The sequence below is a fragment of the Protopterus annectens genome, chromosome 7.part0 (genome assembly GCF_019279795.1).
Source record: "Protopterus annectens isolate FY-2018-M chromosome 7.part0, PAN1.0, whole genome shotgun sequence".
Lineage (NCBI taxonomy): Eukaryota > Metazoa > Chordata > Ceratodontiformes > Protopteridae > Protopterus > Protopterus annectens.
Genome location: NC_056739.1, coordinates 1,072,330,649 through 1,072,356,977, shown reverse-complemented (window position 1 = coordinate 1,072,356,977; position 26,329 = coordinate 1,072,330,649). Strand labels below are relative to the sequence as shown.

The following is a 26,329-nucleotide window of genomic DNA, read 5'->3' as shown; positions in this document are numbered from 1 at the left end:
CCGTCTCCATTCTCCCTTCAGATCGAGTTTGCTGTCTAACAGGTAACAAATACATGACCAAATAATCCTCTAACACAAAAACTTCACAAAAAAACTTTAGCCCTGACATAACCAAATATCCCAGCAATAATAGTCTGGTAGAAAGGATGTATCATACCCAAAGGATAAGGTTAGGAGGAAAGACGGGGGGAATGGTTGAAAATAAATGACGTAGAACTACTCAGATGGAATGTTATGGTGAGTACATAACTGCTTTATCTGAAGTACTTTACTTCATTTGCTCTTCAACCTGGGGGACAGAGCTCCCAGCTACCTAACTCTTGGGAGGCCCTCATGGAAGGATATTCCAGAGGACCAGAGAACCAAAGGATGCTCTACTCCTAGAGACCAAATCTAGTTTATAATGAGAAATAAAAGTGTGAGATGAGGCCCAAGTAGCAGCTGAACAAATCTCATCCAAAGAGACCCTAGACCAAAAGGCTGCTGACGTAGCCATATATCGGGTTGAATGAGCCTTCACTCTTCCTGGAGGAGATAAACCTCTATCTGAGTAATCCCGGCTAATGCATTGAGAAATCCAGTGAGCAACAGTCACTTTTGAGACAGGTTTGCCTAAGAAGGGCTTGGCATATGACACAAAAAGCTGATCAGACTTGCGGAAAGGTTTAGCCCTGTGCAAATAAAACCTCAACTGCCTGTGCACGTCCAAGTAAATGTAATTTGTATTCCCCTTTGTTCTGGTAGTTCAGAAAAAATACTGGTAAATTAATAATCTGATTAATATTGGCCTCCGAGGCTACATTGGGAAGGAAAGACGGGTTAGTGCATAGCGACACTCTATCCTTGTGAAAGATCACGTAAGGGACTTTGATAGAAAAAGAGCTTGAAGCTCCAACACCCTTCTAGCGGATGTAATGGCAACCAAGAAGGCAGTTTTCCAGGTCAAAAATTGTGGATCCACAGATGCCGCAGGCTCAAAAGAAGGAGAAACCAATGCCTGCAACAACAAAGTGAGGTCCCATGGAGGAATGGGGTCCTTAACTGGGGGTCTGAGAAGAAAAGCACCTTTGAGAAAGGTTCTACAAATTTTAGAAGAAGCCAATGAAGACGTCCACCCCAACATGAAAATTAGAAATGGCGGCTAGCTGGACTTTCACCGTTGAGGAACTAGCACCTTGATGAAAAATGCTAGCTAGAAAATCTAAAACTGCTGAAAGTGGTGCAGTGAAAGGGTCCAAAGACCTCTGAATGGCCCAAATAGAAAAACGTTTCCATTTACTGCGATAAACTTTTCTGGTGGACGATTTATGAGCAGTCACCAGAATGGATTTAACAGGAAATGACAGACCGGGAGCCCTAAGAATTATGGGAACCAGAGCAGCCAAGCAGTGAACTTCAGAATGTCCAGATCTGGATGAGGAATCCCTGAGGGATGTGAAAGCAGATCCGGGACCGAATACAAAGTCCATGCTCCATGGTGAAACAACTAGGTGAGACCTGAGTAAGGGAAACTAAACCTGTTGACGCCAGAATGGGGCGAAGAGGATCACAGTGCTCCCCAGCCTTCGAGCTTTCTGCAAAAACTTCGACATGAGGGGAAGAGGAGGATATACATAAAGGAGCCCAGTAGGCCAAGCATGAATCAGTGGGTCTCTGGGGACTTCCCCCGGAGGGGGGTTCAGAGCAAAAAATTCACTGCATTTAGCATTGGAAGGAGATGCAAAGAGATCACAGCAAGGATGACCCCACTCTAGGAAGATCTGTTCCGCTACTGAAGGCTTCAGAGACCACTCGTAAGGCATCAGGGTGGATCTGCTGAGCCTGTCTGATACGATGTCGGACAGTCCCGGGATGGGCGTTGCCACCAGAAAACAGCTGTAAGAGATCACCCATTCCCACACTCTCATAGCCTCTCGACATAAGGGATAAGATCTGGTTCCCACCATTTGTTGATATACCAGAGCAATGATATATTGTCTGTCTGAATTGCAATCGTTCCCAGAGGAAGATGAGCATAGAGTGCAATGTAAGAAGAACCGCTCTCATCTCTAGAACATTAATGTGCAGATAGGTCTCGGAAGGGGACCACATGCCTTGGACTGTCCTTCCTGAGCAATGCCCCCCCCCAACCCCACCCAAGTAGGGATGCATCCGTGGTCACCTGCATGCTTTTGAAATTCTCACTTGGAAGGACAAGGGGAGGTCTAACAGTGACCACTGAACAACTACAGTCCACTGCAGTACCCTCATGTGAAGGTGTGCCATGGGGAGAAGATTTATCGTGGCCGCCATAGAACCTAAACTCTTAACACTGCTTCGGCTGTTGGTAAATGGGTCTGGAGAATGTGTAAGACATATAGCCTCAAGCTGCGTATCCTGTCTGAGGTGAGGAACACCTTCGATTGTATTGTGTCTAGCCATGCCCCAATAAAATCTAGAATTTGAACCGGGTGAAGAGCAGACTTTTTCATATTGATAGTAATGCTCAACTTGTTGGCTAACTGAAGGAAGGAATCCCTGGCTTGACATAGTAGATGCTCTGAGGGGGCGGTAAAGAGCCAATCGTCCAGGTACGGAAAGACCTGAATGCCCTGAAGCCTCAGGTGAGCCACTACTACTGCCATTGCCTTGACAAACACCCAGGGGGCTGTGGTGAGACCGAAGGGGAGGGCTCAAAATGGGTAATGACAGGCTCCCAGCCGGAAGCGAAGGAACCTCCGGGAGTGCCTGTGCATTTTGATGTGATAGTATGCATCCTGGAGATCGTTCAAGCGCATCCAGTCTCTGTCCTGGAGATAAGGCAGAATAGATTGCATCGTGACCATCCGGAATTTTGTCTTGGTTACTGACAGGTTCAATTGGGACAGACCCAATATTGGTCTCAGGTCCCCCTTCTTTTTTTGGCACTAAAAAGAATCTGTGGTAAACCCTGGATCTGGACTGGTCTGGGGGGACCGGTTGGATGACTCATTTTCTCAGCAGTAAGTCTATCTGCACTGCTGCTTCCTCCCACTGCGTGGGTGGGACATTCGAGAGGGTTTTGTTCGAAGGGAGTAAATCCTTGAAGGGAATGAAATATCCTCTGGATATCACCCGAAGCACCCACTGATATGTAGTGATGGACTCCCATGCTAGTGGGTGGAGCGACAGACGACTCCCAACTGCCTCCAGAGATGGACAGCCAGACAAACCCTCAGGGCTGCTGTCCGGGTTTATCCGAGAAAAGTTCTCGGGACCCAACATTCCTAGGATCCCCCTCTGCCTCTCGGACAGCGTCTATTGTATCCCCCCTCTGCCAAGGACACTGGTACATTATCAGACTGGGTCCAGGGTGAATGCCCCAACCACCCCACTCATCTGCAGTCTTTCAAACTCCAAATTCACTGCCTTGTATGAGGTGCATGCACAACCTCCCAACCAAGTAGTATACCTGTTGTAGCAAGGAGCCCATCAAGCTCCTAACATTGCAACTACAGCATGCCTCAGCTGCCTCCCTTACCCGTCAGAATGGGCAAGCCAATATCAACCAATCACTCCAATCCTCCCCTGCCTCTCCAGCACCTATGTCACCAGCTGAACACTGGTTGTCTGGCATACAGTAAGAGCTTTATCCCTCCTTGCCAAGGGCACACATCTGGTTCAAGATACTTTTGAGGGCACACTATGATCGTCTCATGTGAAGCAATGCATTGAAAAGGAGGTAAACAGGCAAATCTAATGGCCCTTAGGTAATGCTTTGCACCTTGTTGAGAAAAGTATATTATTGTTTTCTGACTTTCCAGTTGCTTCTCTTAGAGGAGAAAGGCTCACCTGGGTAGAATCTATTATGACCTGCTAAAACATCACAAACGTTATAGAGATCAATGATGACTTCCTGCAATTTACTATAAACTCCAAGGACAGCATCAAAGAAAATGCCACACTGATGTGATGCAATAACAAAGTCCTGAGAATGTGCTATCAACAGGCAATCACCCTGATATGGAAAGATGATTAAATTTTTTCTGAGATTTGTAAATACTGAAGCTAAACATCTGAAAAAACTCTCAGGACTGTGGAGAACACAGATGGCACAGCTGAGCATGCAAGGCACTGAAGAGCTATCTGAAATAACCATTTCCTGTGAGATTATCATATTAGGATGTATTTGTTTTAAAGTGTTTACCTGTAAAATGTTTCTGAATGGTCTCACACTGTTGTCGGGGACAAGAAAGAGCATAGAAAAGAAATCTTGCACTCTAACTAGAAGCTTCCCAGTATTGCCATATTCATTTAAAACTGATACATCAATAGCACAGTCTATTTTACCTAAGATCGGGAGACAGAATGAAGCTGATGAGTGCTTTAGAAATTCTGCTGTACAACAATGATCTATTGTTTTTTTAACACACCTTTACTGAATTATCATTTGTGATATAGGCAAATTTACATTTATACCAAAGTAATCAGACCGAATTAACAAATTAACATTAACAAACATTACACTTCACATATATGGCTATATATCATATAACCAAAGCAGCACTACATAATTATTCAATTCCTGCCCCCTTTTTTTAAATAAGAAACATCTTTATTAAACCATCACTTACAACATATACAATCATACATTTATATAAATGAAAACAAACCACACTGAAAGAATCCTAGTTGCAAGCATTTTACATCACAAACCGTACTGACACACTCCCAGGTGCAAACATTATACATCACTTATAATCTACACAATAATTTTCAGTCAAACATTACAAAGCTCATTTAAGTCCTGCCTTCTTTTAAACCTCATTCCTCCCCTGTATGTATTGTTCCCACAATTTCCTTTTTTTTCCTATGGAGTTTGCTCCTAACCTCTTCTAAAGATCTCAATTCCAGTTGTTTTATCTCTGTTACTATATTCACTACTTCTAATATAGTTGGTTTAGATTTTGATTTCCATTTTCTGGTAACTGCTTTTTTTGGCAGCCACCATACTCGCACAGAGCAAGGCCTTCCCATGCCTAGGAAATTCTGATTCTTTATCATAGCTCAGAAAAAAATCATTCCCCTCGTCATACCAATCTACTCACCCAGCATCTCCGACAGTGTTTAACGCAGGAAACCCTTAAAAGTGGTCTACCTAAGGAAAAATTCTGTGGCATCTACTTGGAGTATAAAAATATCTATGAAAACATTTATAAGCAAAAATCCTAAACCTTCTAGATTTTGTTGCATATTTGAGAGATGTACATATATTTACACTAACAATTTCCTTTTTTACCTTAGTACTCAATCGGACTGCGGTGGTGGTGCTGCGGTAGCATTGTCACCTCACAGTTAGACGTTGCCCATTCGATTCTCAGTTAGAGCGTCTTCTGTGTAGCGACATGTGTGAATGGACGTTCCTTCGTTGAAGGTTGTGCGTTAGGCCCAGCAAGCCAGTACGTAAAAAAAATCTACTGCCAATCATTAGCGGACCAGAGTTCCGCTGTGGCGACCCCTAAACGGGAAAAGCCGAAAGACACAAACAATCCTTAGTACTCAATCTTTTTCCTTTCTTATGCTTCCATTTCCCCTTTATTACTATTCAGTTTAACTTATACTATTCATAAAATATTTCATGGAATGTTTGAACATAATTTTCTTAAACCAAGACACAATGATTGAAAAGTTTTTTTTTACTTGGTGCATGTCAGCCACATTTCTATGCTTTTCATTTGTAACTCTGCTACAATTAGTAATGTCTAATCTGAAATTTAAAAATGTCTGTAATTGTTGGAGCTTTTCCCCTTTCCAGGCCTCCACTGAAAAAAAGAAGTTATGTACTTACCATAACGTTCCATGTGAGTTGTTCATAGGTTAGTACTAGGCTATCGGCCCTAGGGCTTATACAAGCCTAGCCATAACAATTCCCTGGTATTTCTTCCCACAATATTTACTTCCCTGGACCCCTGTCTAGCAGGGTGACTGACGTGATCCCCGGTGTGAATTTCCTATCTCCCATCCAATCGTCAAGGTTCCTTTTGAAGAGGGCCAAGGAGGTGCTCTGCTTGACATGTATGGGTAGTCTATTCCAGAGTATGGGGAGTCTCTGGGTTTGACATGTCCTTGTATGTTAGGCAGAGATCGCCTCTGAGTAGACGATATGCCACAGAGTACAGCTGGAGTTTTTTTAGATGGTCAGCATAGGGCAACTGCTTTAGGCCTGTGATTCTTTTAGTGAGACATTTCTGTGGCCTTTCCAGCTGTTGCAGGTGTCTTGTGAGGTACAGACCAAATGGGGCATTTTAATGTGTCTAATGAGGGATGAGTACAATGGGACAATGACCTCCTTTTTTCTGGATGAAAAGCCCTTAGTGATGAAGTGTACTAAACAGAAGGATTTCCTGACTGTTGTGGTGATGTGGTTATCGAAGGTCATCTCGCCTTCAGTCTTTACTGATGGGTTCGGAACCGAGGGATCGGCACCTACTGCAAACCTCAAGGATTTCAAGTAGCTCGAGGCCAAGTCCCTATCCCATGATGCACCCTGAGTTACATCAGATCTTGTTTGCTGCGTAAAATAATACCATATGTCATTCTATAACTCCATAAGAGAGAAAGTACAGAAGGGTTGAGTGACCAGGAAGGATCTAGCATCTCGGTCTTCTGAAAGCTCAGGAGGGTGTAGGAGGGAGGGATGCAAGAATGAAGGCAAGATGAACAACTCACATGGAACGTTACGGTAAAGTACAGTTTTGTACCTACCATAAATGTAGATGTTCGAGAGTACACCCTGCTGCAGTCATCACACTTGGGTTATCCTGTCGTCAGGCAGTCCCGCAGTCGGCCGGAATTCCAAAGTCTTGGTCCAGCATCGGTTGCTGTTGTTTCTTCCCTGACGTCAGTATGCCAGGGGTATATATAATGCATCTGACGCCATTTTCTTCAGTTTTTCTTGCCCCAGATGTCAGGTGCCCCCAAAAAGGTGGTCAGTAATTAGTACCAAATTAAGTAATTTTTGCACAAACACAAAATCCCTCCAGCTATAAGCAAATACATCAGGAAGGTATTGTAGAGATTTTAGCCAGTTAGATCAGAGGGGATGGAGGGAGGGTAACCTGGACTGCAGCAGGGTGTACACTCGAACATCTACATTTATGGTAGGTACAAAACTGTACTATGTTCGTCATGTTACCTTGCTGCAGTCATCACACTTGGGTAGAATCCCAAAGCTAAGGATGGGTGGAGGAGTTATAGAGGGTTAGAGGAGGCTAGGAGGCCCTGCAGAACTGCAGTGGCAAAGCCAGCTCTAGTCTTGGAGTAAAGTGGTAAGTGATAGTGTTTGGTAAAGGTGTGTACTGAACTCCAAGTTGCAGCTTCCAAAATCTCCTTGGTAGGAACCCCCCTGATGAAGGCTGTAGATGTAGCTGTTGCCCTGGTAGAGTGGGGCCTAATGGTAGCAGGTACTGGTTTTCCATGATGGGTATAGCAAAAATGAATGCAATGTCCTATCCATTTGGAAATGGTCTGTTTTGATATGGCTTTCCCTTGTGAAGCTGTAGCATAGGATACAAAGAGCTGGTCAGATTTTCTGAAAGCCTTAGTTTTATCCAAGTAGTAACGAAGTTGCCTGTGAATGTCCAAGGAATGCAGGAGTCTTTCTCCTTTGTTCTGTGGATTTGGGAAGAAGGTGGGTAAGTGGATGGTTTGATTTAAAGCCATACTGGAAACCACCTTAGGCATGAAGGAAGGATTAGTTCGTAGAGAAACTATGTCTTGATGGAAAATGAGGAAAGGTTCCACTGCCATTAGTGCCTGCAGCTCTGAGACTCTTCTATATGATGTTATTGCTAGCAGCAGGGCAGTCTTCCATGATAGAAACTGTAGATCTGCAGAGAAAGCTGGTTCAAAGGGAGGTAGCGTAAGTTTTTCCAGAACAAAATTGAGGTCCCATGTTGGTGTACGTGCTCTCCTGGGGGGCCCAATGTTTTTTGCCCCTCTGAGGAACTGCCTTAGAAGTGGATGCGAAAATAAGGGTGGATCCGTGTTGTAGTGGGCTGAAATAGCTGATGCATGGATTTTAATGGAAGAAAAAGAAAGTCCCTTGTGCAACATCTCAGTTAAATACTGTAGAATCTGAGGCATGCGAGGCTGAAGTGTGTTTTGGCCTTTAGCTTGGTTCCAGGCGCAAAACCTTTTCCATTTATCCGAATACGCCTTCCTGGTGCTGGGCCTCCTAGCTTCCAGAATAACATCCATAACTGCTTGGGAAAGAGGAGCTGGCTGGTTGTTTAGGTGATTTGCCATGCAGCCAGATTTAAGGTTTTGAGTTGGCTGTGAAGAATCTGATTGTTTTGCTGTGTGAGCAAATGGGCAATTTGTGGTAAAATCTAAGGTGGGCCCTGGGCCATATTCCTCAATAGTGGGTACCAGTGCTGGCGTGGCCAGTCTGGGGCTATGAGTATCAGTCGTGGTCTCTCCTTTTTGACTTTAAGAAGCACCTTTGTGAGGACAGGCAATGGAGGGAAGGCATATACTGTCAGATTTTTCCAACTGAATGAGAGTGCGTCCACTTTCCAAGCTTGATGGTGAAGTGTCCTTGTACAAAATTTTGTTAGTTGATAGTTTTGAGGACTGGCCAACAGGTCTATGTCTGGAAGGCCCCATTTTTGAGTTATCATTGCAAATACTTGTGGATCCAGTTTCCACTTGTGGGGATCCATGATGTTTCTGCTGAGGTCGTCTGCCAATGTGTTCTTTTTTCCTGGCAGGAATTGCACTTGTAACTGAACTTGGTAAGCCAGAGCTGTGTTCCACAAGGTCATTGCTAGCCTGCATAGAGGGTAGGAGTGTGTACCCCCTTGTTTGTTTATGTACCACATTACTGTGGTGTTGTCCGTCCTTATTGTACATTGTCCTGGATGTAATAGATTCTTGAAGACTGTCAGAGCATTCTGTACAGCTAGCATCTCTTTTTGATTGATGTGCAGATTCCTTTGATCTGCAGTCCATATGCCTTGAACGCACTGTCCTGCCATGTGTGCCCCCCAGGCGTAGTCCGATGCATCTGTTGTCATAGTTTGCCTGGCTGGGGGCAAGGTGAAAGGCTGACCCTTGTTGAGGTGACATGCCTGTGACCACCATAGAAACTCCTGTTGTAGGCAGGGAATGAAAGATATCATTGTGTCCAAGCTGTGGCTGTGTTGAGACCATACGCTTTTTAGGTACCACTGTAATTTCCTCATATGCAGCTTTGCAAATGGTATTAGTAGTATGCAAGATGCCATGAAGCCCAAGGCCTGCAGAATTTTTCTTGCAGGTAGTTGGGTCTTTGTTGCCATTGTTTTGAAATATTGAGTCAGTTGTAGTTGTTTATCTGGCGTCAGATAAGCCTTCTGGGTCGCTGTATTCAAGCTGGCACCCAGGAATGTCATGTTTTGTGAGGGTAATAGTTTTGATTTCTTTTCGTTTACTGTATACCCCAGGCAACTTAGAAGATGTTTTACAAAAGCCAGATGATGTAAGAGGGTGTCCTTGCTTTCTGCTTGGATGAGGCAGTCGTCCAGGTATGGGTATATTTGAATTCCTCTTTGTCTGCAGTATGCAATTACTGGTGCCAGGAATTTTGTGAAGACCCTGGGCACAGTAGATAAGCCAAAGGGCAGTGCAGAGAATTGGTAATGGGTTGAACCTGCAATGAAACGGAGGTGTCTTCTGCAACTTTGTCTGATAGGGACATGCAGGTATGCCTCCTTGAGGTCCAACGTTACTAGCCATGCTTTCTTGCCCAACATGGGAAGAAGCTGCTGTAGTGTTAGCATCTTGAATTTGGGTACTTGTAAGAAGGTGTTTAGAATTGAAAGGTCCAGAATTGGTCTCCAGGCATTGTCCTTTCTGGGAACTAGAAAGAGTCTTGAGTAAAATCCTTGGCCTTGCTCTGGAGTAGGTACCAGTTGAATGGCTCTCATGTCCATAAGAGCTGTAATTTGTTTTTGTGCCTCTGCCCATTGATTTTGTGGCAAGTTTGGCATTCCTCTTTTCATTGGCAAGGTGTGAAAATGGAATCTGTATCCGAGTAAAATTATGTCCAAGACCCATTTGTCCTTTGTGACAATGTGCCAGTTGTCTGAAAAAAGTGCGAGTTTTCCTCCCAAGGGGGCTGCCAAGACAGTGTTGATTGGCCAGATGAGGTGCAAGTCACTGAGTTTGCCTTCTGGTAGTTTGGGACCTGTCTTCCCCTCCCTTCTGTGTTGCAGTGCCCCATTGTCGAGGTTTGTACTGGGCTTGTGGCTGTCCTCTGCCTCTTGGATATCTGTATTTACCCCTCTGTGGTCTGTTAGTAGCTGGAAAGGACCAATTTTTTGTTGGCCAATTTCTGCTGAAGCGAGGGGGCTGTACCTGTAGAAATTCTTTGACTGTCTGCATAGATTTTGCCTTATCCTCCATTTTCTTTAAGACTTCTTCTGCTTTAACTCCAAAAAGAACATCCTGCTGTAAGGCAGCATCCAGAAGCTTTGCTTTATCATGGTCAGGCAGAGTTTGTTCCTTTAACCAAGCATGCCTATGTATAACAGACCCAGTGACAGCTGCTCTGCAGGAAGCCTCCAAAGAATCAAAACCACATTGTAAAGTATGTTTGCCCACCTGTTCAGTTGCATGTAACAGATCCTGCATTTCTTTCAATTCAGACTGTTGAGGGAGTGTGCTCATTTTTTGTTTTAACTGAGACATTAGGAATTGCTGATATTTTAGCATGTGAAATTGGCAATTTAGTGCCCTCATAGCTAGAGTGGCTGAGGTGTAAACCTTTTTCCCCCACCTGTCTAGTGCTCTGGAGTCCATTTCAGAGGGTACAGGATTTTTTGCCATAGAAGCCTTAGCCCCTTTGGGACCTTGGGAGATAGTCTCTGGATCAGCAACAGGGCTTTTATAAAGGAATTTGTGGGAATCAGGCACTCTATAGTATCTGTCAGGTTTGGCTGGAGCAGGAGGCAGAGAATCTGGGTTCAAACTGGATTCTAAGTAAACATCATCCACAATGTCTAAAACTGGGGGGATGGAAAGTGGTCTGTGCTGGGGGAGTAAAAGAAACACTCTGAGCCTTTTCTTTGAGTCAGAGTAGTCCTGACCTTCCCAGTGAAAATGTTCCCTCATAGTGTGTAAAGTTTCCCTAAAGGAGTAGTCTTCAGGGGGAGAAGCTGTGGGAATGGAATCCTCAGCATCAAAATCTTCATAAGGGGAGAAGGAGTAATCTTGGTCCTCAGAGGAGTCTGAGGAAATAGAGACTTGTTCAGAGGAGGCATAATCTTCCTCTTGTCTAGGCCTTTTGTCGGGTGGGGGTTGGGAACCCCTAATTAAAGAGATCAAATCTTCAGCCATTTTGAGCATCTGTTTCTTAGGCATGGGGCCTTGAACTGGAGACTGAAGTGCAGTCTTTTTAGGTTTAATAGGAGTCTTAGTCTTAGGATACGTTTTTATGGTGAGCGTCATCGGTCTGAAGACACCTTCAGAAACCGAAGGTGTTTCTGCAGCCCCAACATCTTTATTAGCAGTCTCGTCGGTAGGGGGTAAACAAAATGGCTGCGTCAGCCTAGTACTCTCCGCCAAAAGCTCCGAAGCAGTCTCGGGTTCCAGATCTGCGGTAGTCAGGGTCTGTGTCGGAGCCTCACTGAAGACCGGTGAACCGGAGACCGGACCAGCCGAGGCCTCGGAGTCTGGCTTGGGTCTAGGCTGCCTGTCCTTGTCCTTGCGTTTTTTGTGCACGCCGGAAGTCGGTTGCTCCGACGGCATAGTGTAGTTAAATTTTCTACCGAAGTAGTGTCATGCGAAATCAAAGCGTCTTTTTATAGTACGCTTATTAAACCTAGCACAAAAACGACAACCAGTGACGTCGTGGTCTGGGCCTAGGCAAGGTATGCAGTAAGAATGAAAATCCTTATGAGGTATTTGCTTCCACAAGAAATACAATTGTTAACTTTTTCTGACATCGGTCTGAGGCAAGAAAAGTTTCCCCAATGGGGTACTTAGCTTTAATGAAGACTTCGGATCTGAAATTCGACTTCGAAAATCTCAGGAGTCGGCCGACCGGCACTTGCGAACTGCTTCTGCTTCGGGCACCGCGCGGCAAGAAAGACTGAAGAAAATGGTGTCGGATGCATTATATATACCCCTGGTGTACTGACGTCAGGGAAGAAGCGATAGCAACCGACGCCAGACCAAGACTTTGGAATTCCAGCCGACTGCGTGACCGCCTGACGACAGGATAACCCAAGTGTGATGACTGCAGCAGGGTAACACGATGAACATGTACATAACTTCTTTATGTAAAGTTGTTCTATCTCGTCGTTCATTCTTTAATGATGGGTAGCGTCCCAAGCACCATCAACTTCGGGTGGCTCACGGGAGTATATTTCTCAGAACAGTGGATCCAAAGGAGGCCCTGTCAATTTTGTAATGAGTGATAAAGGCATGAGGTTTTGACCAAGTGGCTGCTGCACAAATGTTATCAATAGGAACTCTGGCAGAAAAAGCACATGTAGAAACTGCTCTGGTTGAGTGAGCTTTAAGTTTATTGGCAGCTGAATAAGCAAAGGTGATACAATCAGATAACCAATTAGACAGAGTTGTTTTAGCCACTGGCATACCCTTCCTGGAATCTGAGAATGAAACAAAAAGCTGGTCCGATTTCCTGAAATCTTTTGTTCTATCCAAATAAAATCTGAGCTGTCTGTGAACATCAAGTTTGTGCAGCATGTACTCTAAATTGTTGGAATGGCTGGGGAAGAAAACTGGCAAATCAATAATTTGGTTGAGATTAGTTTCAGTGCAAACTTTGGGTAAGAAAGAGAGGTTTGTTCAAAGTGAGACTCTGTCACCATGCAAAACCAAATAAGGAGGCTTGATGGATAAGGCCTGAAGCTCTGACACACTGCGGGCAGAAGTAATAGCCACTAAAAAGATGTGTTTCCGTGACAAAAAGTTGAGGTCACATGAGGAAACTGGTTCAAATGGCAGAAGAATTATGCGGGAAAGCATAAAATTTAGATTCCATGGATAATAGGGAGACTTCACAGGTGGTCTAATATGAAAGGTCCCTTTGAGAAAGGCTTTGGATAATTTGTGTGACATAACATTCAATCCTTCAAACCCCAGATGAAAGTTAGCACGGACTGCTGCTGCTGCAGCTCCTTTATTGAATATCATAGTTAAGAATTCTACAATAGAAGCCATAGGGGCTTGGTAAGGATCAATATTGTTTTTAGAGGCTCATATAGAATTTTTTTCCATTTGCTGAGGTACAGCTTCCTCGTAAAGGATTTATGAGAGGACAGGAGAATTTGCTTTGTCTCATTGGAAAGGTTATGGAACCTGGCTATGATGGGAATTGGAGCAGCCAATCTGTCAGCTTCAGGGACTGCAGAGAGGAATGAAGTTCCCCCAATGAGTGCGTCAGAAGATCTGGAACTGGGTCTAGAATCCAGGGGTCCTCCAAAAGATGAAGTCGAAGGAAGGGGAAACAAATCTGACGAGGCCAATAGGGAGCTGTTAGAATGATGGTCCTTCCCTTTGGCTTTCTGTAATACCTTGGGTATCAACGGGATTGGTGGGAATGAATAGAGGAGACCTGGAGGCCAATCGTGAATGAGTGCGCCCCTTGGGGCTTCTCCCAGAGGGGGAATCAGGGCGAAGTAGCTTCTGCATTTAGTGTTCATGTGACTGGCAAAAAGGTCGCAGCAAGGCTGGCCCACACCTGCGGAATATCATGTCTGCTATTTCCGTCTTGAGGGACCACTAGTGGGGCAACAAAATTGCTCTGCTCAACTTGGCTGCTATCACATTGGATTCCCCCAGGATGTGCATTGCTAACAAAAAGCGCTGGGTGGAAATAGCCCACTGCCATACTCTGAGGGCCTTGCAACAAAGGGGTTATGATCTGGTTCCTCCTTGTTTGTTCAAATACCAGACCACTGACATGTTGTCCGTCTGAATCGCAATCATACCTAGAGGATGAGAGTCCTGGAAGTACTGCAATGCCAAAAGTATTGCTCTCATCTCTAGGACATTGATATGCAGATGTGTCTCTTGATCGGTCCATGTCTTTCCCTGAAAATGCCCCCCCACCCTATCAGGGAAGCATCTGTGGTCACTGTGGCTGCTGGAGGGGGTAGCACAAATGCTGTCCTATTGTAACATGAAGTGAGGTCAACCACAACTGAAGATTCTTTTTGCAGGAATTTCTGATCATTATCATATGAGACATGGGGAGTTCTTGGTAAGACCATTGAGTGAATAACAGTCACTGTAGTATCCGCATGTGCATACGACCCAGTGGTATGGCTAGAACTGCTGCTGCCATCATACCCAACAATTTTAGACCTTCTGATGCTTTGTTTTTGGATATTAGAATGCGGACACGCTGATGGAGAAGTAAGACTCTTTCTACTGGAAGTTTTAGCGTGGTGATGGTGGTGTCCAGTTCTGCTCCAATAAAGACGATATGCTGCGATGGCGACAAGGCAGATTTTTTTGAGTTTATTGTAATGCCCAGCTGATTGCAGAGTGACAGAGTGGACTCTCTGGCCTGAATGAGTTGATGCCTGGTGGTGGCGGTAAGGAGCCAATTGTCTAGGTACGGAAACACCTGGAATCCTAAACGTCTCAGATGAGCCATGACCACTGCCATGCATTTGGTGAACACTCTGGGGGCTGTAGTGAGACCAAAGGGCAGGGCATGAAACTGGTAATGATTGGCTCCCAGCCGGAAGTACAGATGATCCCTGGATGGCCTGGCCATTTTTATGTGGTAATACGCATCCTGGAGATCTATCGAGCACATACAATTGTCTTTCCCTAAGAAGGGAAGTACTGACTGAAGCGTGACCATCCGAAACTTCTCTTTCTTTACAGATTTGTTTAGTCTGCTGAGATCCAATATAGGTCTCCAGTCCCCTGTCTTTTTTGGAACTAAAAAGAATCTTGAGTATGTTCCGGATCCTGTCTGGTCTACTGGGACTGGTTGGATAACTCTTTTTCTTAGCAACGTCTGGACCTCTACTGTTGCTTGTTCCCTGTAACTGGGTGGAAAGTCTGGGATTTTCCTCGTCAGTGGAGGGAGTGTGGCGAATGGGATGAAGTATCCTCTGGAAATTATACTCTGTACCCAGTTGTCGTTTATTCTGAGCCAGGCGTCTGGGTAAAAAGATAAGTGACCCCCGACTCCCTCCAGAGCAGGACAGTCGGGCCTCTTTCAGGAGGGCTGGTAGGGCTTCCCAAAGAAGTGATCTTTGTCACCCTGGTGTTGCAAACCCCCTCTGCCACGAGGACAGCGTCTTCCATTATTGCCCCCTCCTCTGTCCCTGGAGGGGGGGTTTCAAAACGTGTGTCCTGAAAGGCTCCTTGGGCTTTCCGGAACCACATTTTTCCTCCCCTTTGACCCTTGGGGTAGGGTCTGGTAGGGGTGGAAAAACAGACCCCGACGGCAGACAGAGTCTTTCCGTCCTGCTCACACCTGGTTAAAGTTTCCTTGACTTTGGGCCCGAAAAGGGACGAGCCATCAAAGGGGGTATTCACGAAGGATGACTTGAAGGGCTCTGGAAAAGGAACACAAGCGGATCCAGGAATGTCTCCTAAGAACAACTCCTGTACCCGCTGCCCTACTTGTTCCATCAGCTGCATATGAAATGAGGCACATGGACGAGTTCACTATGGAATTAAGGGTAGCAAGCTGGGCGGCAACTTTGTCTGCAGTGCCTGCAGCTACTGCACCCTGAAGAGCATCTCCCAGCTCTTTAAGGAGATCTCTTTGTAGTCTCGTAAAATGGGTTAAATAGTTAAACGAACGAAGTGCAAAAGTCGCTGAACTAAACATGCACTTCCCATATCTATCCATGATCCTGGAGTCTCTTTTAGGAGGATGGACAGACAAGGAAGTTTCAGACAATTCCTTTTTGGTGGCTGCCGCCACCACCATGGCATCAACTGGCACACCTTTGGTCAAGAAGGATTTATCTGGGGGGGGGGGGGCAGATGTGAACTTATTAGGCCTCCTAGGGACAGGCTCCATAGTATCCGGAGACTACCATGCCCTTTATGAGACCAGCTGCATAAGCTCATCGAAGGGCAGAGACACCCAAGAGGTGGAGGGCTGAGACCCGAAAGCCTTCAGGAGGACCTACTCATCCTCAGTAGGGTTGGTGGACTGTCAGTCACCCCTCTGCCTAAGGATTTCCAGTATCTCAGCAAATGAGATATTCTCAGAGGGTGGCCGTGGGGACCCTTCTGATTCATCCAAGTCAGTGTCAGATGTTAATGACTCCTGAGGGGAGTCCAAATGTTTCCTCTTACACACACTCTTCCTGGGAACCTCATCAGTGGGAGCTTCTGGGGAGATTTCGGAAGAGCATGGGTCACCTAACGGGGCTTGGAGGACTCTATAGAGGAAAAAGAAAGGCATATAGAACATGTTTCTTGTAAGTGCAAGTCACCCAAACAGTAGACACAATTCACATGGCAGTCAGTAACAGACATCGTCTGCCCACATTTAGGGCATTTTTTAAACCCTGACTTAGGGTATTTGTCCTCGTCATCAACCATGACAGAAATGGACACACCCAACAACAGCAATATAAATTAGCCTTCTAATAAAAAACAGGCTAACTATACTACTACTAAGCCTTATAAAAAACAGACTAAATATATGCACACAAGCCTAAAGTTAAAGCTAACAAGCAAACACACACAGAATTTTAACAAGTAAGATAACTCTAAGTAATCACACAATACTATTGTAATAATATATGTGACAAAAGGTCATTGAATAAACAATTTTTTTGTCAGAGAATTTAAATAGGCCTATAAAGAAAAATGAGGTCAAATATAAAGCTAAGAAACAGCACACAGGGAAGAGAACTCTGTAGATAAAGCTTTACGAGCTTATCTAACCTAAATATCTAACTACTATAGTGAAAAACTAACAATAATTTTTGAAAAAAGAAAAGTATTTAAAGTTTTACTGGCCCAAGCTGTCAGGAACCTCCGATCAGTTGCAGCAGCAAACTAGATCTGGGGTAACTCATGGTGCATCATGTGATAGGGATTTGGCCTCGAGCTACTTGAAATCCTCGAGCTTTTCAGTAGGTGCCGACTCAGAGCCAAGGGATCAGCTCCGAATCCATCAGTAAAGAATGAACGGCAAGATGGAACAACTTCACATTAGGACTTTTTGGCCCAGTGGACTTTCCCAATCAATAAATAAATATCCTCCCACTGTTTCTTTGTGAATTGGTTATCCAATCTCTTTTCCCAACCTTTTATAACCTCCTCTGATTGATATTTATAGTTACCATGCAATATTTTATATGCTCTATTCATCATTCCGTTTTTAATGGCAGCTTCTGTTCTTTATTTTACTAAAAATTCTACCAGTGCTTATCTTTCATTTAGGACCCCCCTATTTCTTTCTTTTTGCTTATATTCGGATATCAACCCTAGACAGGGAGGCAATCTCTAACCTGCAGTCCAAATAAATTATTGGCCTCTTCCCATTCTATTATATTTCCCTATCTAGTTATTTGCTCTCAATACCTTGGTTCCTTTGCAAGTTTCCCCCAGTAAATTACAGCCCCCTCTTGCCTATTGACTATATCCCTAATTGCAGTCATCCCTATTGGCAGAATCTCCTTTCTCCATTCCCATGTTGCTTAGTTCTTAGAATACTTTCTGCTACTTTCTTCTTCTTCTTTCGGCTTTTCCCAGTTAGGGGTCGCCACAGCGGATCACCTGTCCACTCATGATTGGCGGCAGAGTTTTACGGTGTCGAGTTGCCAGCCTAGCGCCCAACCTTCCACAGAAGGCACACCCACACACACTCATACATAGGGCCAATTTAGAGTGTTCAATCCACCTACAGCATGTCTTTGGGATGTGGGAGGAAACCGGAGCACCCAGAGGAAACCCACGTGATCAGAGGGAGGACATGCAGACTCCACACAGAAGGCACCCCAGCCGAGGATCGAACCAGAAAACCTATTGTTGTGAGGTGACAACGCTAACCGCTGCACCACCGTGGCCGCCCAGAATACTTTCTGCTACTTTATGTATATAATATTTTGTATGATTATTGTTATTCTCCTTAAAGGCTTGCATCCAAAATCCCATTCTCTCCTTGTTTCTTGAGCTTCCCCCTTGTTTCAACATCATCCCTTTCCAGTTTGAATTATAGTTTTTTGCTTGTGCTATGTAATGGAGCCTTAACTGTGTAGCTCTGAACCCCTTCAAATTGGGTAATCCCAATCCACCCTGTTCTACTGGAAAAATCAGCTTATCCCACTTGATTCATGCCACCCCCCCCAGATAAAATCCTTCAGCTCTTTATTAATTGCTATCCACAACTTCTCTTCTGGCTGATAAAAATATGCCTGACCTGTGAATATGACTAAGGGGACTAAAACCATTTTGACTACTTGTATCTTACTAACTATATCCATACAACAAAGCTTCCATTTTCTCAGGTTTTTGTATTGTTTTTAGTTTAGTCTCTTCCCACATATTCTTGGCTGCTACACCAGAATCACTTTTAATCCGTACTCCTAAATACTTTATTTTATCACGTCTCCATAAAAATGGATATTCCTGAACCAATCTGTGTGTGTGTGCATAATTTACTGCTATTGCCTTTGTTTTAGTTTCATTTATTTTGTATCCCAAAAAGATCTGAAATGGTCTCAAAATGTTTCACAACACTGTAATGTCTTTCTCGTTTTGTTGGGTATAAAATAATATCATCAGCAAATAGTTACAGTTTTTCTTGACTACCATACCAATTATATCCTTGAATTTCTGAGTCCCTTATTTTCTTTGTCAGAGGTCCTAAATATAATGCAAATAAAGGGGAAAGAGGAAACAATGATATTTTGTTTGTAATACCCACCTGTCTGTCTTCGCTTCCTGTCAAGAGGATGAACAGAACTAGAAGCTGCCTTCCAAGGGTACTGGGGAAAGAGGAAGGTGAAGGAACAGCATGCAGTCACTTGGAAAACATTTGTTGGGATCTCAACTAAACAAGTACACCCACTTAAAATGGTCTTTTATTTGTGGGATGCCTTCTCTGAAACTAAGAATTAAAACATTATAAATGTCTTTGAATGATAAAAGAGGACTGCCTTTCTGTTTTTAAGTCAGTTGTTATGTCATCAGCTTGACGACCAAAAGGCATGCCCTTGGTTAATGGGGTATCTAATATTCTTGCAGTAAGTTTCTTTCTTCATCTGGGTCTGTCTTCTCACAATGACACCTGACACACTACACATAAAACAGGAACACATGACATCATATATACAATTCATTGAGGGAACCACAGTCTTGTCACTGCATCATTAAGTTCTTCTATTTTCTCTTCTTCATCTCTTATCCTGCAGTTTCAATAGTTTCTTGCATCTACCTCAAAACAGAGCTCTAATAAGTAACTTATGTGCTAGACATTTCAGAATTCTCAAGACCAGGGTAACAGAAGTATGCACTTCCTTACTTTATCAAGCAGCAGCCTCAATTTCCTGTCAAAAGGTAAAGTGGCCAGTGGTACAGATTTCCTGGAATGAAAAGATACACAGACAGCCATTGACATTCTGGAGGTTACTGCCTTGTAGTCATTGTAGAGATAATGCCTTTACTTAGGACCCTTGTTAAGACCTGCTTGCTCTTTTAGGGTGTTAAAGGGCTGCTTGATTTTCACTGCATCAGTAAATAAGCTGAAGAGAGAAGGAACTGTCTATTTCTTCTGACATTCTTACCTCCACGTATGTTTTTTGGGTGGGGGAGGGGGAGATGAGGGATCACTAAATCAAAAATAAAAAAAAAAACTCTCCCATATGATTAATGGTGTCTGCAAACAGAATGCCCTCTGAAAAAAAGAAACAGAAGATTGTAAGAAGATGTTCCCATGGCATGATAGATGAACTGTTGTGACACAGTCTAGCACACACACAACTGTCATAGCTGGAAAATTCTTGTTTTCATCTTTTTTTTTCATTCAATTAATATCAGTGAAGGTTAGTTTCTTGCATTTTACAAACTGAAATAAGTGGGTTCAGATGGGGAGCCCAATGCTGGTCTCTGCTGTTGATTGTTTCTTGCACAATACTAAATATTCTTCTGGTGAACAGCTTGTAGTTATAGCATTAATGATGGTGGGAGGGCCAAAAGTATAGTTTCCTTTACTGTGGTGTTTTTTTGGATTATTCATTATTGCACTTACTAGATCTGTTATCTTCTGTGCTTCTAAAATTACTTAAGATGCCTCCAACAAAGGTGCTGAAGAACATACAAATTTAATCTTTAATGTTTATAACAAATGGGTTTGTTGGGTTGACTTTAGATACTAAATCTCACTTCTAACATCTAACTACTACCTATCTACATTTTCTACTTTTTTTTTTACCTTAACTCATAGCCTATCCATTTCTATTACCTTTTAGATAATTTGTCATCCTCCACAAATTCCACTCCTCCCTATATAACACTCCTCCTTGCATCTACCATTAAACATATTACACAAATCTGTTGTACATTAACCAATACTTGAACTCAGCCATCCAGTTTAAAATGCTTACACTGTAGTTCTGTTCTGAGCTGTGATTTTTGTCCTTCAGCAGGCACATCATATTCTTTGCAAACAAAAAAAATATGTGAATAACTGTAAATACTATATCAGTTTCTGAACCCTGTACTGAATAAGCTTGCTGTGTTGTAAATTTGTGATTTTTTTAAAATGTTTTGTGCATACTTTTTGTATCATATGGAGATTTGTGCCTCGGGCCTCCACTGAAAAGGGGTATTACACCCAGTCTGACTTTCCTGAAAACAAATGCAACAGATAAATAAATAAAACAAATACTCTGTTGATAGGGTTTTGGGCCCTATTTTTTTTTGAGGAAAATTCAAACTGAGTGTCATCATTTGCTGATCTCATTAAGGACTTGCTTCTTACCAGAACTGCTTCTCTAGATTTCTCGACCTTTTCAGTTGTCTTTCCACTCTTTCTTTCTCTCACAAACTCTACCTCTCTCCATCTCTTCCGCATAACCTATTTATGCTTGGAGACTTCCTTATTCTTCGACTTTTCTTCTCAATTGATTACACATGCTTATACTTGCTTTCCATTAAGCAGAAGAGATTGCTTTGTAGCATTTTAATCAAGTAGCCTTATTAAATTTTAAACACATTTCGCAAGACCCATATTTGTGCTCAGATCTTTAGGCATTATCTTCCTACTAAAAGCACACATGACAGATTTAAGAGAAGACACAACTTTTATTACTTTTGACATCCAGGTGAAGATTCTATTACTTTCCTGAAGAGAAAAAGCAAGATGAAATAACTAATATAGGAAAATCTTTGATAAAAGGAAAACTATCAGCTGTTAGCCACTACATAGACCGATACCTCTGCTATGAAACTGAGGGTCCAACTGTACTCTAATGGCTAAAACAAATCAAAGGAGTACAGAATAATACTGGACATAAATGGGAGTCATAAGTCATCTGCATTAGCAACTTCACAAGTATAATAGCAGAGCTGGTCCCTGGAGACAAGTGGAAAAGTTCAGCCAAGACACAGAATGCACAAGGTAAATAAACTCAAATGTTATGACTTATAGTTACAGCGATGATACCCAAAGGAGTCTCCTTTAGGAGCAATTTATCTACAACAGGCACCCTTGACTGATTTAACGGAAAAGGCAAAATCTTTCTATATTAGTATTTTTCATCACTTTTTCAGCGTAAACAAAAATGAAAATGACCTCACTTATGACTACACAACAAAAAATTCTAGGACTAAAATGAGTGACTAAAGTTACTTAAGCTGTGAGAAAACTGATAAGAAAGCATGCCAATCCTTCCATTTATAGGAAAGCTTTGCACCATCTACATCAGTAACTTTGTAGGTGTAAAACCAGTGTTGGCCTTCAGTGAACAGAAACAGCTTTGGAAAATTGGCCAGACCAGTGAAAAACTGGAAGGTGTAAACTGATACGTACTAATTTACTGTTACAATGACCCTTCCGGAAGATCATCTTTGTCAAGCTTTTGTTTTGTGTGAGAAGCCAACTCAACAGCTCTTCCTAACTGCAACATCTCGCTACAAAGGAGCACATGATGCATGGGACAGTACTATTTTGCAATCCTTGAGAACATCTGCAAAACAGAAGATACATTCTAGAACAAAATGGTTCAAAACTGAAGCATTTCTAAGGGGGTGAAGATGCAGTTTTCCTGTTATCGTGCTGTGTCTATTTACTGGTATTGCATTATTATTTTATAGTTCATGAAAAATAATACAAAAGCCTTATACTAGATATGTATCCTATTTTCCTATGCTTCCACACCTACACTTCAATCTGCTACTACATGACAAATAGTATTAGGCAAACATATCACTGATGTTGAACAATATCAACATAGTGCAATAATTTTTTACTTTATGCATGAAAACAAAGCTGTACCATACCTCACGGATCTTCTCAATAGCAGATGTAAAAATGTAAACAATAACAATCCATTCTTGCACTGAAGGAAATGGTTCCATCTTCACAAGTACCACAAAGGTATAAAGCATCAAAAATCCCAGATATGCCAACTAAAAGGATGAAAAACACAGTGTTACTAAAAACAGAATCATACTATCAGATAACCTAAAGAAATTAAAAGATACATGTTATAGGAATTATTATTGCATGAGCTCATTGTACAAGCAGGAGTTAGCCACAGAGGAATGCAAGTCACATGTAATTTGTATACATTTCATTTTCAAACTATGTCAAATTCTGTAACAACTGGAAAAACTGTAGCAAAGAAGAAATGATCAACTAGTGTTCCAAACAATTTTAATAAGACGTCTCGGCCAAAGCTTTCAAGGAGTAAAACACACTACAAAACACTTGCCTTAAACACACAAAACAATTAACACTTAATTATACAATTAAATAAACAGCATCCAATTACATTCTTCATTTAATCCTCTAGAGGATAAAGTGTCAAATTTTTAAATGCAAGTTGATTCTCTAAATAACAACTGTTTTTCTACTAGGGTTAAATCAAATTGAGAATCTTTATTTTCTCCAATATAGTGCCTTGTAGCCTCTTACTGTCTGCATGGTGAAACATATTGAAGTGTACAGCTATCGAACTTTCTGCTTTTTTACTAAAAATCTCTCTCACATGTTCCAACAATCTAATTTTAAAAGAGCTCTTAGTCTCCCCAATGTAAAATGTATTACAGGGGCATCTCAGGGCATATATAACACCCTCTGTGTTGCAGTTAAAATTATCATGTACTCGAAAATTCTTTGATCACATATTTGTAGGCTTTACACTTGCCACAAATGGATGTACCATATGAAATAGGAATGTGTAATATATTTACTGGGGGGAATACTAAATCTACCTCTTACTAAAAAAAATATGCATATTTTTTCCTTTTTTATAATAACCAGTTTCTCATCTAACCATTTTGAAACATCTTTTAAAGACATTAAATATTTCCACAAATGTTTTATCTGGTTTATAACTTTAGAACTAAAGCAACTATATGTTGTAACCAAATAAGTGGTTTCATCTTTCTCTCTTTTAAACATTGTTTTCTGTGTTTGCCTTCCCCCATAAATTGTGTTACTTCTACTATCCTTCTCTATAAATCTCTCCCAGCTACTACTAATTGTTTTGTGATTATAACCCCTATTTTTAAACATATTTAGAGTTCTACCCAACTCATGTTTAAGATCTCTTTCATTATTACATAATCTGAATAACCGAAGAAATTCTCCAAAAGAAATAGCTTGGAGAGTATGGGAGGGATGGCAACTCTGTCCATGTAGGAATTGTGTACCATGCTCACATTTCCTATCAGCTGTTGTTTTCATATATTTCCCATCTGAAATATCAAGTATAACATCCAAAAAAGAAACGAGTTCCAGTCTTCAGACCAAACTTCAGTTATGATCTGTTATTTTGTAGTCCAGCTACAAATTCACTAACTAGTTCTTGTCCCCCTTCTACCCAAAAAATAAGGTCATCTAAACCTGTAATATCTGATGACATACTTTAGATAACATTCTCTTCTATATAAACATTCTACTTTAAATAAACCCATACTCAGATTGGCATAAGTGGGGGCAAAAGCTGCCCCCATTGCTGTTCCCCTGTCTCTGATATTACAATTCATTACTGAATTCAAAGAAATTCCTGGTCAAACAAAAATGTAACAATTCTATAATATATTCTGTCGCTGGACTAGTTCCCAAAAAGAACCTAACAGCTTCAATTCCAAAATTATGTCGGATGCTAGTGTACAAGCTTTTCACATCCAGCGTAACCCAGAGCATTTTGCTATTCCATTTGATATCACTCACTTTGTGTAAAAAATCAAACATTACGAATATATGAAGAAAGGCTACATACTTTAGGTAACAAGTAACTATGATGAAATTGGCCCATTCTATTCAAAAAATAGTCTCGACCTGCGACTATATATTGGTCTACCTGGTGGCTGCGTAAGGCGCTTGTGTATTTTTGGAAGACAGTAGAAGTAAGACATCTTGGAGCCTTTTAAATTTCCTCTTCACATCCATTTCAGTAAAATATCCTAACCTAAAGCCCTTGTTTAACAACTCTTCATATTCTTTTAATGCAGTATTATATACAGTCATATCCACTTTTTCATATACATCTCTATCACTAAGATGTTCTTCACACATTGCCAAATACTGAATACAAGACATTACAAGTTTGTTTCCCTTGTTGGCTGGTTTGAAGATTAAATCGCTTCTGTTACTGAGGGCCTGTGACGCTTTCCATTCCGACAAAGTTAAATTGTAGTCAATGCCCTGTTTTTTTTTTCTTTTTAAACTCCTGATACTCATTATTAACAGCAAAAAGAAATGCAATACACCCTCATTTACAAACGGAGGTATAAATGTGCTTTCATATTCAACACAACTAGTATCAAAATAAGTATAAGCATTAAATTCAGTTTCTGAGCTACATGAATAAAAACTTTCACATGAGGTATTAGGCCTGCTTTCTATTACATCCACTATTTATTCTTTACAAGCATTCTTAAAGTAATGTTTTAAATGTAACTTTCTACTCAGCCTAAAGATGGCACATTTAATCTCGTGAAAACCAGGAAGAACCGTGGGTATAAATTTCAAACCACAGTTCATGACTCCAAATTCCTTGTTAGAAAACGAATGTCCAGATAGATTGACAACATAAGATTACAGTCAAAATAAGATGAGACATCACCATTTACCTTGTTTATAACGTTGTGGTTTGGTGCTGTTCTCGCTGAACCATACTTGACTGTTCACTTTGACATCTCATTCCTGGTCTCCCCCCTCTGTTATTATTAAAGCCATTCTGAGAAGTTTGGTTAAACTGTTTCGTTTGCTGAGCTGCTAGAAGCAGGGGGTATTCTCCATTTTCTCCATCTTCAAAAGAAGTGTGGCAACCTTCTGACACCGAAAATGAAGAGTTATGGGATTGTGCATCATTTCCTGTTCCTACATAAGTAACGTGATTACATGCCTTCTTTCGATTTGCTCTTGTCACAAAAGTTTTCCCATTCTCGTAATCACGCAAGTCACAAAGTAGTTTACCCTTCTTTCTGTCAATAAAATCAAGTTCATAATTTTTCATTCTGTTATTGATATTTACCAGGAACTTGTCCAATAAATCTGCATTACTACCCGAAGACAAGGTACAACATGTAGACTGAATATGTTCTCTTAACTCTTGCCATCTTACCCTGTCTCGTTCAAGCAGAATACTGACCCATTCTACGGTGCACTTATGAGCAGCTGCTATCCACCATTTGTGGAGTAAAGCATCTGTCTCATTTTCCAAATTAAATGGAAAAGAGGGGGTCTTTGTACACTCTTAGATCTCTAGGAGTAATGTCCAGATCAATGTATTTTTGTAAATTATGTAGATTAAAATAATGTAGCAATCTCTTTCCAAATGTCTTTTTCAAGTTACTCAAAGAAAAACTTACTTTCGGCTGTGAGAGATGTTGCCAACTTATGACCCACATTGTTGAACGGATTACTACACCTTTTACTTCTCTCTTTTTCCCATCTCTCCCACATATTATGGATATTCCCACCATTACTCCAATACTACAAATTCTGTTTAGTATATTTCTCTTAAAACACTTGATGTAATTCTGTACTGTCTTGTGGTTAGGGTCATGGCTGAAAACGGTTTCAATAGCACCCCACTTACTGGCTTAATAAATCAAATACATAAATTTTGAAGAAGCTGAAGAGTTCTTAGAACACAACCTCTTTACATGCAGTCCTGATATACAGAGTGACATA

At 41.8% G+C, this 26,329-nt stretch overlaps 1 protein-coding gene across 1 annotated transcript in view; it reads right to left on the bottom strand.

The window, feature by feature from the left end:
* The window catches only part of TRPM7 (transient receptor potential cation channel subfamily M member 7), a 1,848,525-nt gene that overhangs the window by 794,813 nt on the left and 1,027,383 nt on the right, over positions 1-26,329 (bottom strand). Inside the window, exon 18 of the mRNA XM_044076371.1 lies at positions 22,462-22,590. Within this exon, the coding sequence (XP_043932306.1) occupies positions 22,462-22,590 (129 nt within the window). The remainder of the gene's footprint in view (positions 1-22,461; positions 22,591-26,329) is intronic.